The following is an 18,085-nucleotide window of genomic DNA, read 5'->3' on the forward strand; positions in this document are numbered from 1 at the left end:
CTATCCTCTGTGGGGCAGTCCTCCCCTGAGGGTTGTACAGTCATCTTATATCCTCTATCCTCTGTGGGGCAGTCCTCCCCTGAGGGTTGTACAGTATCAAAGGGCTGAGCACACATGGGGCAGGACACCATCAGGGAGTGACAGTGAGGAGGAGAGCTTCTCAGACAGAACAAACCCACAACCACATCATGTAGAAGTGGGGCAGCATGGGAGGAAGTGCAGCTAAGCAGAGGGACTAAAGGAAGCAGCTATGTATGCAGGCTTGAGGGCACATCAACTGCCACTGACCTAGAAGACCCAAGACCAAGTGTGGAGTGGGAACGAAGGGGTCCGGCATGTTGAAGGCGGTGTACCGGCTGTACTGCACTTGCCGCAGGGCCTCAAAGTTCCCCAGCAGAATGTCCCCCAGCCACTGTGCATTCACACATGGGATCCTCCACTCTTTGGCCTTTTCATACTTCAAGCCGCTTGGTCTTTTTTGTGAGGAAACACATTTACTCAATGTTAGTTTCATCTTACTATGAAGTTTTGTCTATTTTCAAAAAAGCTAATAAAACTAATGAAAGTGGCAGGCATGTTTCAGCAACACTGCCAGCAATCCAAGCTGCCCACCAAGGGTATCAGGGCTCCAACTGGGTCAGGCTCTGATCTGACTCTATTCCAGGTATCTAAACTCATCAGTTCAAGTTTATTATTTCATCTATTCACCTAGTCAAGTCTTCACAGCTGCCCTGCTGGCAGTGCTGTCAATACCAATGCCTTTAAAAAATGCAGACAAAGCCAGGACAGAGGCAGATCAATTTCTGTGAGTTCAAGACCACCCTGATGTACACAGAGTTCCAGGACTACTTAGAGACCCCACTTCAAACAGCCACCACCACCACCCAAGAAAGCCTGAAGGCACTGAAGAGTAGTAAGCCGGCAGTAAACTGGGAAGACGGACACTCAGAGGCCTTTGTGTCAGTCTCTTCTGGTCTTGCACACTTGAAATCACACAAAACTATGATGGATTAAGGAAGGACTGCTGCTAGGAGTGGTGGTGCATGCCTGGGATCCCAGCATTAGGGGGCTGTAGGCAGGAGATTGCCAGAAGCTTGGCTTATAAGAGGCCATGCCTCCCCCAAACCACCCAAACCACCCAACTATCTACATCCCTCGCCATTGGGGGCGAGCAGGACTGAAACAACTTCCAAGCCCAGCTTACTCTTTACAGATGAGGACTGTGTTGCTACGGCACAGGTACCCTGTGTACTTGGCACCTGCCAGGTATGCCATTAACTTCAGGTCATCTCTGTCATTGTCAACAAATCCAGTCACAGAGATAATCTGGGGAGAAAAGAGCAAATGAAATACCACACAAATGGCTCTGACTGCTCTGTCACGATCCTACAGTAGGAGGGATGTCTCTGGAACTATCGTCTCTTAAAGCATCTCAAGAGTAACGTCACAGATGGCACATGAAGCACACGGCATCCTGCGGCTTCTCTCACAGGGCAGGACTTCTGGCATCTGTGCAACATTGCCCAGGTGATTTCAGGTTACTATGCTGGGCACACACACAGGGTAGGTCTTTATTCTTCTCAATGATCCAGGCTCTGGGTCAACTGGTGGCAAGTACCCACCAGTTCTATCTAACAGTGGGTGACTCATCCTAGGTTTTGAAGTGTCGGCAAGAGAAAATGACATATCTTGTGCCAGGCACTACTACCATATCCATGGCACACAGGGGTGAAAGGCAATACAGGGGTCTGGGACAGAACTGTGGAATGTCAAGTGGGAAAGGGGATGGCCTCACATGCTGTGAACAGGGTTTGCCCCCAGGTGGGAACGCCACCGGGAAATGCAGGGCTCGATGAGGGGGCATCAGCTTCTTCTTCTTCAGCACTGTGTTGAGCCAGTGTGCAGTGACACACCGCTTTCTCTCCCGTAGTGCCTGGCAAACAAACAACAATTATGTTGTCTCTAGCTCTTTGCTATTGGCCTACAGAATGGTTGGCTTGTACAATTTGGGGCCACCTTCCCAAAGCAAGAAAATTGAAGATTCTACCTCCAGGGGATCTAAGGCTCACAGGGCACCTACATGTTTCAAGCACCCACAAAGAAACACACACAAGGTTAAAATTAAGCCTAAAAGAAAAATCAGTCAGGAACGACACGGCACAATCCCCCCACAAAGAGACACCCAATCCCCTACATACAAACATATAACACCCTCTTAAAATTAACCACAGATGAGGTGCACAGTCCAGAGTAGGTCACAGGACCTAACAGGGTGCTCCTAAAGTCTGTGCACATATCTATTAGCATTCATCTGTCAACGCGCAGGAAGATTTTTTAACCAAGAGGAGAAATCAAAGCCTCAGGGAAAGAGGCGACCGACGATGGGGGGCTTACCGCCTAGGGCTAACTACTTGCTCTCTTGGGTCTTGGCCTCAGGTGCCCTTGCATGTAAAGCCCCTGATGGTACCAAATCCCATCTGGTGGTGACTAGGAGGGTGTCTCATTTTGTCTGCCTCTGCTTGGAACGTCCCATTCCCTCTCTATTGCCCAAAGCTGTCCACAATAGTATCTACCCCACCAAAGTGGCTTTTTTAATTTTGGAGGCAGGAAAATATTCTTTGGAAGATTCCAAGAACTGTGAGATGGTATGTTTGTAGTTCACTTGTCTAACGTGCATGATCTTCAGTCTGATTCCCTGGCACAATGATACCTGCCTCTTTACGGTAAAGATAAAGGGATCGAAAGTTTACAATCTTGGACTCTGCTACATGATTCAGTCAAGGCTGCTGGGATCACATGATGTAGCAGAATTTTCCCTGTCCAATCACTTTAAATATTAATACAACAAGAAGCCTGTGATTGGACAGGGAAAAGGGAGGCAGAGAGAAGAGTTTCAGAGATGGGGACAGGGGAGGAGGAGAGGGAGAAAAAAGGAAGATTTCGGAAGAAGAGGAAGATGATCCAGATTCACATTGCTTTAAATTGCCACAGGTAGTTATAATCTCATAAAAGGATAGAATAACTGGGATAACTTGTCTAATCTAGGTGGGCAGCTTATATCATTATCAACTGGCTCTGAAAGTGTGTGGGGATCTTATGAATTGAGAATTTATTGTTATACAAATCTGACTTCTAGAGTTTTGATTTAACCAGGTTACTGAAGTTTGGGACTACTGACCACAGTGGGTAGATGGCTGAGAAGGAACGGGCAGCTCTGAGGCAGGCAAACAGGAGCTAGGAAGAATGCCCACACAGAGGCTAGCCTAGAGGCAGCGGGACCATGGGCAGAGAGTAGTTGGGTATAGTGCAGGAAATTGCCAATCTTTTTTACAATTTCCCACAACAACATGACACTCTGTTCCACAAGTACACACAGCAAGCACTTGCTTCTAGGGATGAATATAACACTGTGGCATCCTCCCAACCAGGGTGGCCAGCTGTTCTTACCTGTGTGTACATACTACTGACTTGACTCGCGCAGAGGAGGTGTGTACATCGGCTTGTGAAAGTGGGGTCCACAGTGCCACCATGTGCCTGGATTATCTATACAAAAGACCCAGCAAACCTGTCACCACTTCAGACTATTACCAACTGTGATTTCAATTCAGTCAGCTATGACCAGAAGCCAGATGACCCTGGCATGCTTCACTCCCCATTCGCAGAATCTCCCCCAGCACTCAGAGTAACACTATACCATTCAGTCATTTCAAAGAAACAGGAGTGCAACGGTTTTGCTTAAAACTGAGCTTCTTCACCCCAGCACTGTGGACATTTTGGTCCGTGGAGTGTGTTGCAGAACTGCCTGGGCGGCATACAGTGTCCAATAGATCTGACTTCACAATGGAAACCACTGGTGTCTCCACTAACTACCAAATGCTCTCAGAGCAGATCCACCACCCCAACAAACCTTCACACTGTATCAAAAAGTCACATCAGAATATCAAAATATAACTGATGGACTGGAGAGATGGCTCAGCAGAGATGAATGAGTACTGCTCTTTGAGAGAACCCAAGTCTGGCTCCCAGCACTTCTTCATCTGCCTGAATCTCTAGCTTCAAGGGATCCAACGTCTTGAGCCTCAACAAGCAGTACATGCTTGTGGCTGGTGTGAGCACACACATGAGCATGCACACATACATATACATATGCACGCACACGCGAGTTTTGGAGAAGGGACCATTCTATCCTGCTGTGAGTTTTACACCCTCAGTATCAGCCATCACCACAGAAAACTGAACATTACAGCACACCAGCTAAAATGTAAGCTTAACCCCAAGAAAGACCTGGTCTCCCTTCACTTGCCACCTTGAAATGCAGTGTTTCTTTTTATTTTAACTGTTTGTAAGTTTGTGACAGAGCCAGCAGCTCCTTGCTTCATCTGCTTTCCACTGCCTGAGTTGTGTCTTCTGATAATTACTAATATATTCTAATTCACAAATGCTGTGCTATTTCGCTGCTTTCTGATCTTACACATTACCCAGTGATGTTCCTGTGTGAAGGCCAAGGCATCCAGGTGGCCAAGAACTCCCCATGGCACCTAAGACAAATGTTCCTCCTAGTGTAGGCTTTGTTTCCTGGTGCTAACCACGACCTTCATTCCACCAGTACATATGCTGTCTTGAAAGTATTCTACCCAACCTCACTCCTAAACTCTTCAGAGAAATGTGAGGTGCTTTTAAAGTATGCATTCAAAACACATATCCTCAGGGTTTCCCTCCCACATTGCCAGAGGCTCCGCCACACGCTCTTGGTCTTGAGTCACTCAAAGAAGAGGAAAGAGTCACTGCTGTATTACGGCCACTCACACAGTGGAAGGCCCCATAGGGTGGGACCCTGGCTAGCCCAGGGTATAGCAAGCACTCCCTCAAGCCTTTTTAGGAGTTACCCAGGAGGGAAGTAGAACCTTCACTGGCTTCCTCAGCAAGAGCAAACAATCTTCCTTGTCTGACCTGCCAACTCTTTGGTTCTGTTTCACATCTACTTGGAGTTCCCTTCATACTCACCCAAGAACTCCTATTCCTTCGCTGCCATGTACCCCTTGCTGGATTAGTGGCTTCTAGGAGAGGTATGGAGGAGGTGAGCACTCTGAGCTGGACACCTGCACTCATCCTTACTCTGTTCCCACATTCATGTGGTAGGCAGGCTGCAGAGTGCTAGACTCAGAAAGCGCCACCCTCAACTAATACTGGCTTCACATGCTATGCTGAGCCATAGACCATGTCCTGGCCTTGATCACAGTCTCCCTTCAATAAGCCTCTAGTTTTTCTTTTTAAAGATATATTTATTTATTTATTTATTTATTTATTTATTTATTTAATGTTTATGAGTACACTATAGCTGTACAGATAGTTGTGAGCTTTCATGTGGTTGTTGGGATTTATTGAATTTAGGGCCTCTGCTTGCCCTAGTCAGTCCCACTCGCTCCGGGTTTTCCCACTCGCTCTGGCCCAAAAATTTATTTATTATCATTAAGTACTTGTAGCTGTCTTCAGATGCACCAGAAGAGGGCGTCAGATCCCATTACAGATGGTTGTGAGCCACCATGTGGTTGCTGGGACTTGAACTCAGGACCTTCAGAAGAGCAGTCAGTGTTCTTACCCACTGAGCCATCTTGCCAGTCCAGCCTCTAGTTTTTCAAGTGCCCTGAACTGTCCCCTGCTCCAGCACTGCTCTCCCCCTGCTTAGTCTGCCAGTGTCTCCATTGGGGTAAGCTGTTCTTGACAGCTCTCTTCCCTTCTCTGTCCCAACTGCCATCACGTGGTGTTGCAGGGCTGGGGGCTTGGCACAATGCTGGGCCTCTTGCTTCTTGAGAGTAAGAGAAGGCAAAAATCAGGAAAAGACCAAAAAGCCTTCAAGCCAACTTGAGGAGGCCAAACCAACTGGGAAGGAGTGTTGGCTTGGCTAACAAAAGCTTGTCCAACATATAAGAGGCCCATGGATCAATTCCCTGCACCCTGCAAACTGGGGGTGGTAACATATACTTTTAATCAAGTGGCTGAAAGAAGTTGTTCAGAGTGATCTTTTGGAATTCAAGCACAAGTTCTAGAGACTCTACCTCAAACAAGCATATGAAATACCAAACTTTACTGTTCCACAATCTTGGATTCTGGCTCTACCTATTCATGAAGCTTCTCCATGCCCCACTTCACTGCTCCCTATCTTTAGGCATCATCCTCTCCTGGCTGGTCTACCATTCCCCCTCCTGGTGAGCCCAGAGTCTATACCTTACCACACAACACAGCCTCTAACTAGTCCATTCACCCCTTTTCTATATGGCTTGTAAGAAAAAATCCAAATTTCACTGCCACAGCATCAAGTATTGGAAGACAGACAGCCTTTGTCTCTTGTTCTCCCTTACTCAAGAACTGGCCAGGATGAGACTGATGACAGTCCCCACTACTGCTGCAGGTTCACCTTTATCAGGCTGCTCTGACTGAGTCACCCCCTCCTATCCTTGCTCTAAGTTCTCCTGTGGACACATGGATCACCTCTATCGGCTTTAACATAGCTCTGTCTAACCCTTGCCCAGCCTCTCCCAATTCAACATTACCGTCTTGCTGCACACTTGGCATCTGGCAGAGGTTTAAACACCAGCAATGCTTACAGCAAGGAACAGTCCAGCTATGCTTCTATCCTGAACTTGGTTTCTATGTAAAGCAGGGAGAGAAAGGGATTGCTCCATTTTGATTTGTAGCATGATTGCAAGGAAGACTTTTCAAAGTTTTCTTTTTCATCCATAACAAAGAACAAATAAAAAGAAAACTATATGGACTATCATTCCACAATTACACATAACCATTACCCCGAAGGAGTTCTAAGAACCAGCAAGTCTAACACTCCATCTGGTACCTAAGCAACACAAGTCCAGAAAGTGATGGGCACCTCCCATGGAGGGCAGCACTGAGGGGGGCACCCCTCCCTGCCCACCAAAGTGCACACATGGAAGCCAACCCAACCAGGCCATCACACACACAGCCCTCAGCTTCCCCAACTCACCCTTTTCCAGGTGGCCAGCAGCTGCTTATCCGACATCTGCTCAGGATAGTCCGCAATTGCAAACACACATCCTAGCAAGAAGCTTTCTTCTGGAACTAGAATAACAGACACGAACATAAATTAAAAGTGCATTTTGATGAGTTTAGATTGAATCCATAGTCTAACTACATCTGGAAAGTTGCTACAAATATACTAATCAATCTAAAAACCAGATCATTAAAAACAAGACATAATTTAGGTCTAAGCACTAAATCCTCAGCACTGGTCCTGAGGCAGCCTTCATACTCTGTGAACACTGGTCCTCACTGCAGTGTGTGCAAAAACAAAGAGCCATAATTATCTCGTAATGCCTGTTCAACAGGTATGAGATTCACTCCATGAGCCATAGTTACTTGATAGGCGCCATGCTCTTATGCAAGCTTGTAACTTGTGAGAAAATAGGAACCAGTACTAACTCTCCACTGCTGGGTCATGTCCAAAAAGCTGCTGCTGCTGCTGCTGTTGCTGAGGTGGGGGCTGCAGGGACAGCTGCAGGGGCTGCTGGGGTAGAACCTGGTGCTGTAGTGCCTGGGACGCTTGGCTCAAGTGTGCTGCTTGATTCTGCATCTGCTGCTGCTGCTGCAAGCGTTGGAGCTGCTGCTGTTGTTGCTGCTGCTGGAGAAGGTTGTGCTGCTGTTGCTGCTGTTGCTGGAGCTGTGCTAACTGGTGATGCTGGAGCTGCTGCTGCTGCAACTGCTGGATCTGCTGTTGCAGGGCATGCTGCTGCTGAAATGGCTGCAGCTGCTGTTGAGGGCGATGCAACTGCTGCTGAGGGTGTAATGGTTGCTGTGGAAACTGGAGCTGCTGCTGAGAGAACTGATGCTGATGGACTTGCTGCGGGAACTGATGTGATGGAGGCTGGGGGTAGGGCTGGGGCTGCTGCTGCTGCTGCTGCTGCTGCTGCTGCTGCTGCTGGAGCTGCATGATCTGGGGCTGGAGGTGCAGGGCTGGGTGCTGCTGCTGAGGCTGCTGGGGAGGGTGGTGCTGCTGCAACATGTGTGTCTCGGGAGCACCTTTAGCCTGGCCAAACAGCACAGCACTGGCATTGGGGTGTCCCTGCTGGCCACGGGCCACCTGCTGCTCTAGGCTTTTTGTGGGTGCTGAAAGGGATTGTAAGATCTAGAAAACAAAAAGAGGGCCAAGTTGCTTGCTGAGAGGCACTACAGGCTCCTAAGCGAGTAACAGTGACAGTGCATTCATGTGGCTGATATGCCAAACTGTTACAAAATGGAGACCAGACAGCAACACCACACTGCTCTCACATGTATACTTTGTATTCAACATCCAGAGAGCAGGACACCCAATTATAAAACAGAAAATAGACTAACAAACACAGGAGATGTTCCCAGGTAGAGTGCTTGCTACCCAAGCCTAACAACCTGAGTTCAAGCCCTGGAACCCACTGTACAGAGACAAACCCAATCCCTACCTCCCACCCCCTCCACCTTCCACCCCACACATACACACACTGGGGGCACTGACTCACAGAGCTGCTGCATCTTAGAGAACAGGGACAGAATAACAAAATAAACAAGTGGCAGTATTTGGTCTTGTGTGGGCCAGAGCAGCCTGGGCTACAAGGAATGAGGCAATCTCCCCAGCAATTCCCTCCTCCCTATCCTGCTCTGCTTCTGACTGACTAGGGTGCAGTAGAAAGTGGCAGCTTTGGCTCAGGTCTCTCCACAGGTGGAGCCATGTTCTATGTCTTCCTGCTTCTAGGAGTTACCTCTACTCAGATGAGGCAGGGGATCCACTATTACCACCAAAGCAACTCAGGCCACAGCTACACCTGTTCCTCTTGCACTGCACCTTGTCCTGGGCAGTGGATGTAACATAGAAAAGGGATGGAGGGATTCTAGCTAAAGGTGTACTTAAAGGCAAATGATAGCTGGGCTTGATGGTATAGACTTGTAATTCCAAGACTTGGAAAATGGAGGACCAAGCATAATGAGTTCACGGTCACCCCTGGCTACAAAGGGAGTTCAGGGCTAGCCTGAGCTACACAAGATAATTATTATTTTTCTTGCTGTAATGATGATGATGATGATGATGAGGAGGAGGAGGAGGAGGAGGAGAAAGAAGAAGAGGAGGAAGGTGTTGGGGAGTATGCATGCCAGTCTGACAACCAGAGCTCTGACCTCCAGAACCCACATAAGAGGCAGGCACAAGAGTACATGAACATTCAATCTCAATGCTCTTACAGGGAGAAGGGAGGCAAAGACTAGAGATATAAGGAAGCTCTTGGTCACACAGACCAGCACATAGCAGTGAACAAGACTCTGTGCCAAACAGGAAGACAGGACCTGACACTTAACGTCTTGCTCTGACTTCCATATAAACGCTGTAGTACAAGCACATCCACACACGTGTATAAACATGCACCTACATGCAAAGATTTTTAAAAAATGAATAATGTTCACTTTAGCAGCACATATATTAAAACTGGAATGATACAGAAAATATTATCAAGCTCACGAAGTCTCAACCCTACACAAAAAACTACAGGCAACCAAGGAAAGCTGAGAGCAGTAGTCTTCCCCAGGGAAAAGCAGAGCCACTGGTTATCCCATACCAAATGGTCAGGTCTTAAACATGCAAACATACAAACAGCATACAGACTAAGCAGGTTATATCTATTTAGGTGTGCACACACAGATGTTAACAACAATGAATGGAAAAGAAGTCATGAATTTAAAGAGGACAGGGGGATGTGAGAGGGTTTGGAGGAAGGAAAATGGAAAATGATGTAATTACATTAAAATCTCAAAAAATAAGAATAAGGTTCATGGGCTGGTGAGATGGCTCAACGGGTAAAAGCACCGACTGCTCTTCTGAAGGTCATGAGTTCAAATCCCAGCAACCATATGGTGGCTCACAACCACCGGTAACAAGATCTGACACCCTCTTCTGGTGTGTCTGAAGACAGTCACAGTGTATTTACATATAATAAATAAATAAATCTTAAAAAAAAAACCTATAAAAAAAGAATAAGGTTCATGAAAGCAGTCTCTTTTTGCTTTTGTTTTGTATGCAAACATAGGCAGTACCAAAAACAGTACTTAGAATGGACGGCTTCCTGAGAAATCATTACAGCTGTTGACTCTCCTTCCTCAAACAAGAGGCAACAGATGGGACAGTTGCAGAGATGGCCTGTCACATGAATAGGCAAAGCAGCCATCTGCCACACTAGTGTCCTCCGCACAAGGACCCTGAAGAGATGTCTCGCAACACAGGAGCTGCTGCCAGGGCAAGCATGGGAGAATCTGCAGCCAGGCAGGCCCTCTGGACCAACTTCTGGTTGTGAGAGATCAGTAGAATGCAGCAGACTTTGTGAGGAAGTCATATGGTAAAATGATGGAAGGAAGCCAGCAGTGGTAGTGTACCTGGAAGGCAGAGGCAGGTGTAGCGCTGAGCTCGAGGCCACCCTGGTCTACAGAGAGAGTTCTAGTACAGCAAGAGCTGTGTGAGAAACTCTGCCTCAAAAAAAAAAACAAAAACAAAAAGAAGGGCAGACATGTCCCTGCCCTCAGCTTAGAAGCAAAGGCTGAAATGTTACCGTACCATAGAAGAAACAGTGCACAAGAAGAAACAATAGGAAGTCAGGAGAACCTGGCCAGGCAAGGACAGCCACTAACAACAGTGGTGGAGACAAGCATCCTCCCTCCTATCTCATCTGCCCCAAACTGAGAACAAAGCAACCTGAGGGACCCAAGGGAGAAGAAGAGTCCCAGGGACTGGCCATGTAGCCATGCTACCTACAGCAGCAACTCTCAACTCCCCTCTTTTAAACACTACCTCCGGAGTTCCACCAGAATATAAATCCACCTGTGCAGCCCAAGTCTGCTCCCGAGAGCTTGCTCACCTTCTAATCTCTCCTCCAGGTGCTGTTGCCCTCTCTCAAGACCTGAGGCCAGAAATGTCCGTCCTCTCTGCCTCCATCCAGCCTACTGACCAATATATCTTTCAAACTGCCACTAGGCCTATTAACTTTCCAACACCCTTCCTGCTGTCCTTCACTGCTCTCCAAGACCCAGCCTCTTTGTGGCTGTGGGGCCACATGGCTCCTGCCTCCTGGACACTTATATTCAGGAAGGCAGGGTGGTATACCCTTCAAACTCAGGCTGGAATACCCACCTTCTGTGAAGTCCAGTAGCCCCTACCCCCAAGCATGCTTCCTCACAAGCAGACATGCCTGCTATGTCAGCTCTGAGGCCCCCTCAACTCCACAGCTTCCCAGACACAGTGAAATGCTGTGCTCAGTCACAAAGGCACAAATCTGGCTTGTCAACAGTCACTTGACATCTGGGAGGGAACAGAGACAGTCAAACAGGCTGTGGAACCTTGGGCTACCAGAGGCTTCATTCCTAAAGGTGCTACAGTTTCTGTACACTAGGCCAGTTTTTTGTTTGGTTATTATGAAAATGGTTGTTTTGCTGGCATGTGTGCCTATATAGCATGCACACAGTGACTGTTGAGAGTAAAAGAGGGTGGTAGATAACATGGGACTGGAGTTACAATGGCCGTAAGGGGCACATAAGTGCTGGGAATCAAAGGCAGGAACTCGGCAAGAGCATGCCATACATCCTCTTGACCACACAGCCAACTCCAGGCCCAACATGGCCAGTTCTCACCACACAATCACCACCAAAAAAAGCCTAAAGTCCAGCCTGTAGGGTGAATCTTGGAATCTGGGCAAATATATCAAATTTTACAATTGATTTTGACCAATGTAGAATGTGCCTGTCAGTCAACTATACACATTTGACACCTCCAAAGGGCATGGTCTAGGATCTGTCTGTCTACTTTCCTGTCTGCCATTCTCTCCACAGGGATCTAGCTACCCCTCGTCTTCCCTCTCTCCACTGTGAGCTCCCTCATTTCCCACGTCACGTTAAAGTTGTGGTTGCCACCCTAACGTAGTAATGGTCACACCTAGTAGTACTGCCTTCCAGTCTCTGAGTCAATCATCCGGCAGTCCCCCCATTCTCTTCAGACCTGGATAACCCCCTATCTCTACCCTGCCTTAGCAACTGACTGTTTTCTTCCCAACACCTAAGAATGCCTGGAGTGGCGTGGATCTGTCCCCTCCACTGTCTCTAGAATCCCAACCATCAGCATTCACATTAACCCTACAGACAAGGTTTTAAGCATCTTTAACCAACAGAAGCTATTACATATGGTTGTGAGCCACCATGTGGTTGCTGGGGATTGAACTCAGGACCTCTGGAAGAGCAGCCAATACCTTAACCACTGAATCATCTCTCCAGCCTGGCAAAATGATTATCACCCAGGCCATTCACAGTTCTCTATGTCCACCTTAAATTGCACTGGGTCCTGCCTCAGGTTGTTACCACACTTGAAAACCATTAAAGGAAAAAAAAAAAAAGAACAGGGCTGGAGAGATGGCTCAACGGTTAAGAGAGGTCCTGAGTTCAATTCCCAGCAGCCACATGGTAGCTCACAACCATCGGTAATGGGGATTGGATGACCTCTTCTGGTGTGTCTGAAGACAGCGACGTGTACCCACATACATGAAAATACGTAAAATAAATACATCTTTAAAAGGAAAAAACAAACAACCCCCTTCCAGAGCAAAGAAGCCACCAGACAGCAGTTCTTGAATGGGAAGAGTTGACTGCCGATGCCTGGCTGTTCCCAGCATTCCCACCATGACCCTGGACTCTTCTCTTGTTCTCTTCTACCCGTGCATAGTCTCATCTGCTCTAAAAGTAGAGAGCAGTGTGTGCTGTTGGCCCCACTTCCCTCCCTGCCCACACCATCTTCCCTCGGCACCACCCCAAAGGGTCTTTAGTCCTCACACCTGCAGCTCTTTCAAGTCTCTACTGCAGTGCAATCTCTGCCCGCTCACCAGGATCCACTCCAGCACCATGTTCCAGCCTCTTATGGACCTTTCCTATTTCCTTCCCCTCTCACCTTCCTAAGTCTTCATATAACACCTGCCAAACTCCAGCTCACTGCTGCTCCATCTCCATGAAGTGTCCCAGGAAGGAAGTGCACACTTCCTTCCCCGTGACCACATAACAAAGCCCCTGGAGTTCTCACACCACCCAGGCAACATCTCATGTTCTCAGAGGACAGCAAATCCTTGCCCACTTTGGGCTTCACCTAGAACTCTGACCTTGGTCCTCTCCACACCTGCCATTCAAGCCTGACTGACATCACCTCCCTCATAAGATTCTTCCTGCTATCAGTGTGACTTTAACACTGAAATACATAATAATAAGTATCAATAGGGGCAACATACAAAGACATGGGTCTTTAGGAAACCCACTAAGTTCACTCCTGGGAGAATAAAGGGCCATAAGGCCTTATGTAATGGATAGCAGGTATTTGGTTCCCTGCTGGCCCAAATGTTACCATGTGACATATGCCTGTTTAACATGAATGTAAAGAAATTCACACAAAAATGGGACTTATAAGTCACCTCATCTGAAGGGCCATAAAATCCCACTCTTTAAGGTAGCTTTCAGATTCCCAAGACTTACATGTGCAACATTGGATGGCCGGTTGATCTGCTGGATATCAGCATTGTTTGTAATGTTTCGCAACGTCCGAACAGCTGGGCTCCAGGTCCCTAGTATTTCTGACCGCTCAGAACTCTGGAGGTTTTGTCCAGGGGCCATCAAGTTACCCCGCATGTCAGGAGGCAGAATGTCCCCTGGCACAGGTGGGACATTGGCACACAGGTTAATGAGTCCTGGCCCTTTTCCCTGAGGCAGCCTGCGCTGGGCTGTGTTGAGTGGTGGGGCTTCAGCAGGGGCCCAGTTCAAGCTGCGCTCCTGCTTTTCAGGGGATGAGTCAGAAGAGTCATCAAACATCAACTCTCCTTTGGACACCTCAGCCCTGGGCTTGGGAGAGCACGGCTGCTCAGCAGGGGAGGCCGCTGCAGAGCTGGCCACACTGGACTTCTCAGTGCTGCCCTCGTTCTGAGAGTCCTGCTCCTCGTTGTCTCCCTCTTCCTCCTCCTCTTCTTCCTCCTCATAGATGATCAGGCGTGGATGGTAAAAAGCTTCATCCTTCCTCCTCTTCTCAGACACACAGTCCAGGACCCAGTCAGGGGTGACAATCTTAATACTTGTTCTTTTCACAGCACGCTCGTATTTCTCCTAGGAATGAAACATAACATACTAAATGACGCTTTTGCTCTTTTCCTATAATCATGCATTTGCGTTAAGAGGGCTACAGATACAGAGCTGCTGATGTGCCTGCCATGCTACCCAGAGGAAAAGCCCACTCCTGTACCTGTGAGCTAGAGCTGTAAGAGGCACCACAAGAAGGGGCCTTGACTCAAGTAGGAAGCTTACAAGAGTTGGTTTAAGTCAACTTTTATAGGTAACATTTCAAGTACATACAGAGAACTAGAAATCTTATGGAAAATAATAAAGCAAAGAGCTGAAATCTCTATTTATACACATTAATGCTTTTTGCCGAGCTGGCAGTCCAAGACAGTCTTGACACTCACTAAGGGAACTGTGGGCAAGTGCCTTCAGGTCAATGCATTAGGAATGGTCAGAAGGGTGTGGCTGCCCTCCTCCTACCCCCAAGAAGTTAAACATACAGTAAGAATACAACTTAAAACCAACACTAAGTAACAGGGTATGATATTAGTATTAAGTGCCAATTTGGCTCCTAGGAGGCAGGCATCTGGGCACCTCTGTAAGAAATTATCTTGATTATAATTAACCTATATGAGAAGACTATTGATAGCGGGCAGGATGATGCCCAAACAGAGGATCCTTGACAGTACACTGGGGAGGACAAGCTGAGCAGTGCTGATGTGTGCGTTCAAGTGCTCCTCTCTTCTGACTTGTGCACAGAATGTGAGTAGCTCCTGCCACTGTGACTTTGCCACTGTGACTTCCCTCCCATGACAAAGTTTCTCCCTTAAGCTGATTTTGCCAGTCTTTTCTTATAGCTACAAAAAAGGTTAGAGAAGACCTGGCAGGAGCAGGATCTGGGAATACCTCATATGTAGGCTGTGACTAGCATCTGCCTAGTGAGGAGGGCAGACAGACACAGCAGGTAGTGAGGGCCAAGAAAGTAAGAGGTAGGGGCCTGCCTCTGGGAAGCTTCTTGAAGAATCATAAATAATAAAAGTGTCTCTTTAAAAAACAGTGTGTAAGTACTGTGCAGTCAAGTTACATCCCTTTGCTTCTCTCTGACAATGCATAGGGCCTCAACTAGCATCCCCATCCCTCTTCAGAAGCCCCGGGCAGCCACGGCTGCAGTTTATGCTGGGATGAGGACTCCACCAGCTGGGCAGGGACATGGCAGGCTGGAAGAATGCTTCCATGCCTCAAGAAGGCAAGGCTCTGTAAAATAGTTATTCCTCACTGGCAGAGATTTAACCTCAGTCTACCCCCAACTGGCTCAAGAGAAATGAAGGAAAGAGGAATGGGATAGGTCCCTTTAGGGCATCAAGTACTGGAAATTCAGCAGGTATTTTGTGTAAGCAAGTTTTACAGGGGGGTTAAAAGATCTGAATTCCTAGCCAGGTATGAGTGATATACACACCTTTAAACCTAGCGCTTGGGAGATAGATGCAGGCAGATCTCTGAGTTCAAGGCTAGTGTATGTGGTCTACAAAAGTTCCAGGACAGCCAGGGCTATACAATGAAAAAGCAAGACAAAAAGACTTGAACTCCTTTGCATACAAGTTTTAGGAGATGGGGATACTGATCCTTGGTGGGTCAGTTATCTTTCATAGGAAAAAAGTTTCTCGAAATAATGAGGCTTAGGCCAGCCAAGGCCACACAGTGAGATCCTGTCTCAAGCAAAGTAACAACTAAGCAAAGGAAAATGGGCAGGGCTGAGATCACAATGGCAAAGGCCACAGCTAACCAGTGAGTTGGTTCCAACTGCTTTGCTCTAAACATATGTACACATCAGGAGAGCAAACAGCATTGCAGTGTCCCAGAAAGACTCCAAATGCCTTCGCTCCTCACCTGCCCATGAACATCCTCCTATTCTGATATGCACACTAGAATGCTAGGACCTTTGTTTTTGACTTTTTTCCCTCCACATTGCTGAGGATGGAACCTAGGGCCTCAAGCCTGTGAGGCAAGCACTCACCATAGCCTGGAGCAGACCATGCTATATCAGCATCAGTAGCAGAGGGTATGAATCTGCCAACCTCCTGCTGACTGCCCAACGTTCTGTGAAAACCCAGATTCCCTGGAAGAACTGCAAATGTGCCAACCACTGAACCGTCTCTCCTGCTTCCATGTAATTCATGAGTAAGTTAAGTAAATACTTCAAGCTGAAATTCAAAGACTTAATACTTACAAACCCACTGTGACGGCTATCTTGACTGTCAACCTGACTACACCTGGAATGAAGTACAATCCAGAAATAAAAGGCACACTTGTGAGATTATTTTTGGCTTGGTTTGAAGTGGGCGAATCCACTTGAGGTAGAAGACACATGCCTTTGATCTGGAAGACACACCTTTAATCTGGAAACCTATATAAGGACATTGAAGCTTTTGCTTTTTGCTTGTTTGCCCTGCCTTGCTAGTGAGGTCATTCCTTCACTGTCATTAGAGCCTATGTCTTTGGAATCAGAGTCTATTAAAGACCAGCTGAGACATCCAGCCTTGTGGTCAGAGCAACTTCTGGATACTTGGACCTTCCGCTCACGGCCTACCACTGTTGGAGCCTGTTCCATGTAACTATTTACCTGTCTACCTATCCATCTATCTAACCATCCATCCATTTTCCTATCTATCTATCTATCTATCTATCTATCTATCTATCAACTACCTACCTATCCATCCATCCATCCATTTTCCTGTCATCCATCCATCCATCCATCCATAGACTGATTCATTCTATAAATTCTGCCACTCTACACCCTAGCAAATATACCCATCCTACTCATATATTTCCTCTTTTAAATTTGTAATTTATAATCTCCCATCTGTTATGGCAAAAACAAATATAAGCAGCTTCTGTATACAGACTCCAGTCATTGCAAAGAGCTCTCTTGACTCCTGTGCATGGGTGACCTAGGAGGATGGTACATTTGCAGTGCTTACCCCCTTTGGCTCTGGAACAATCAAGTGTGTGCACTTCTTGTTAAGGTTTAGCTGGCAACTGCCCCCGTGGAACGTAACCAAGGCCCACAGGGCACTTCTGTCTTCAGATGACACCTGGCAGAGAATGAGAGACAAAGGCATCACCACACATGCAGCTGTGTCTCCATTTCCACTTTATTACATGGTGGTATCCACACAACACTCATCGCTGGGCTCCCACTGTCAGCTGGCCAGAGGATGCTGGTGAGAGACATAAGAGCAGCCCGCAGCCACCCTGCTGCTCCCAGCAGCTTCACAACAGAAGCCATTTGCCATGAGCATTAGCACCACCCAGTGCTGGGGAAGAGCTTGCCTTGCATATACAAGACCTTGGGCATACAAAAGATCCTAAGCACAGCAAGTTTTTTTTTTTTTTAAATTCCCATTTATGGTCGGAGAAAATGCTCAGCAATTAGAGCACTCACTGTTCTTCTAGAGAACCAGGGTTCAATTCCCAGCAACAACATGGCTGCTCAAAACCATCTGTAACTCTAATTCCAGGGGATCCAACACCCTCTTCTGGTCTCCATGGACATTGCACACATGTGGTACAAATATCAAGATATATGCAGACAAAAGACCCAAACAAATAAAAATAAATCTTTTTAAATTCCATCTGCACACCAAGAGCATGAATAGAGGATTATGGTCTATAACAAAAACAACACAAAATTCTAAAAAGGACAGAAAGATAGTCCACTTTCCATTATTTCTGAAAATATTCAAAGATCAAAGTAATATTTATAGGGGCTGGTGAGATGGCTCAATGGTAAAGCACGTGTTGTGTGAGCTAGATGACCCAAGTTCAATTCCTGCCCACATAAAAGCAGGAGAACCAACCTCACACAACTGTACTTTGGCTTCCATGTGAGTGCTTTGATACCTGGCCTCCCCCCGCCCGTCCCCCCCCCCAAAAAAAAAACAACATAAAAATTTTTATATCATAATTACAA

General features: G+C 47.1%; 1 protein-coding gene across 3 annotated transcripts in view; it reads right to left on the minus strand.

The window, feature by feature from the left end:
* The window catches only part of Paxip1 (PAX interacting protein 1), a 50,658-nt gene that overhangs the window by 17,118 nt on the left and 15,455 nt on the right, over positions 1 to 18,085 (minus strand). For all 3 annotated transcript variants that reach the window (XM_021163784.1, XM_029477698.1, XM_021163785.2), the window contains 8 exons: positions 17,094 to 17,207; positions 13,543 to 14,163; positions 7,453 to 8,155; positions 6,998 to 7,092; positions 3,448 to 3,543; positions 1,796 to 1,933; positions 1,205 to 1,326; positions 289 to 473 (listed from right to left, as the gene is read on the minus strand). In XM_021163784.1, the coding sequence (XP_021019443.1) occupies positions 289 to 473; positions 1,205 to 1,326; positions 1,796 to 1,933; positions 3,448 to 3,543; positions 6,998 to 7,092; positions 7,453 to 8,155; positions 13,543 to 14,163; positions 17,094 to 17,207 (2,074 nt within the window). The remainder of the gene's footprint in view (positions 1 to 288; positions 474 to 1,204; positions 1,327 to 1,795; positions 1,934 to 3,447; positions 3,544 to 6,997; positions 7,093 to 7,452; positions 8,156 to 13,542; positions 14,164 to 17,093; positions 17,208 to 18,085) is intronic.

Source organism: Mus caroli, chromosome 5, assembly GCF_900094665.2.
Source record: "Mus caroli chromosome 5, CAROLI_EIJ_v1.1, whole genome shotgun sequence".
Lineage (NCBI taxonomy): Eukaryota > Metazoa > Chordata > Mammalia > Rodentia > Muridae > Mus > Mus caroli.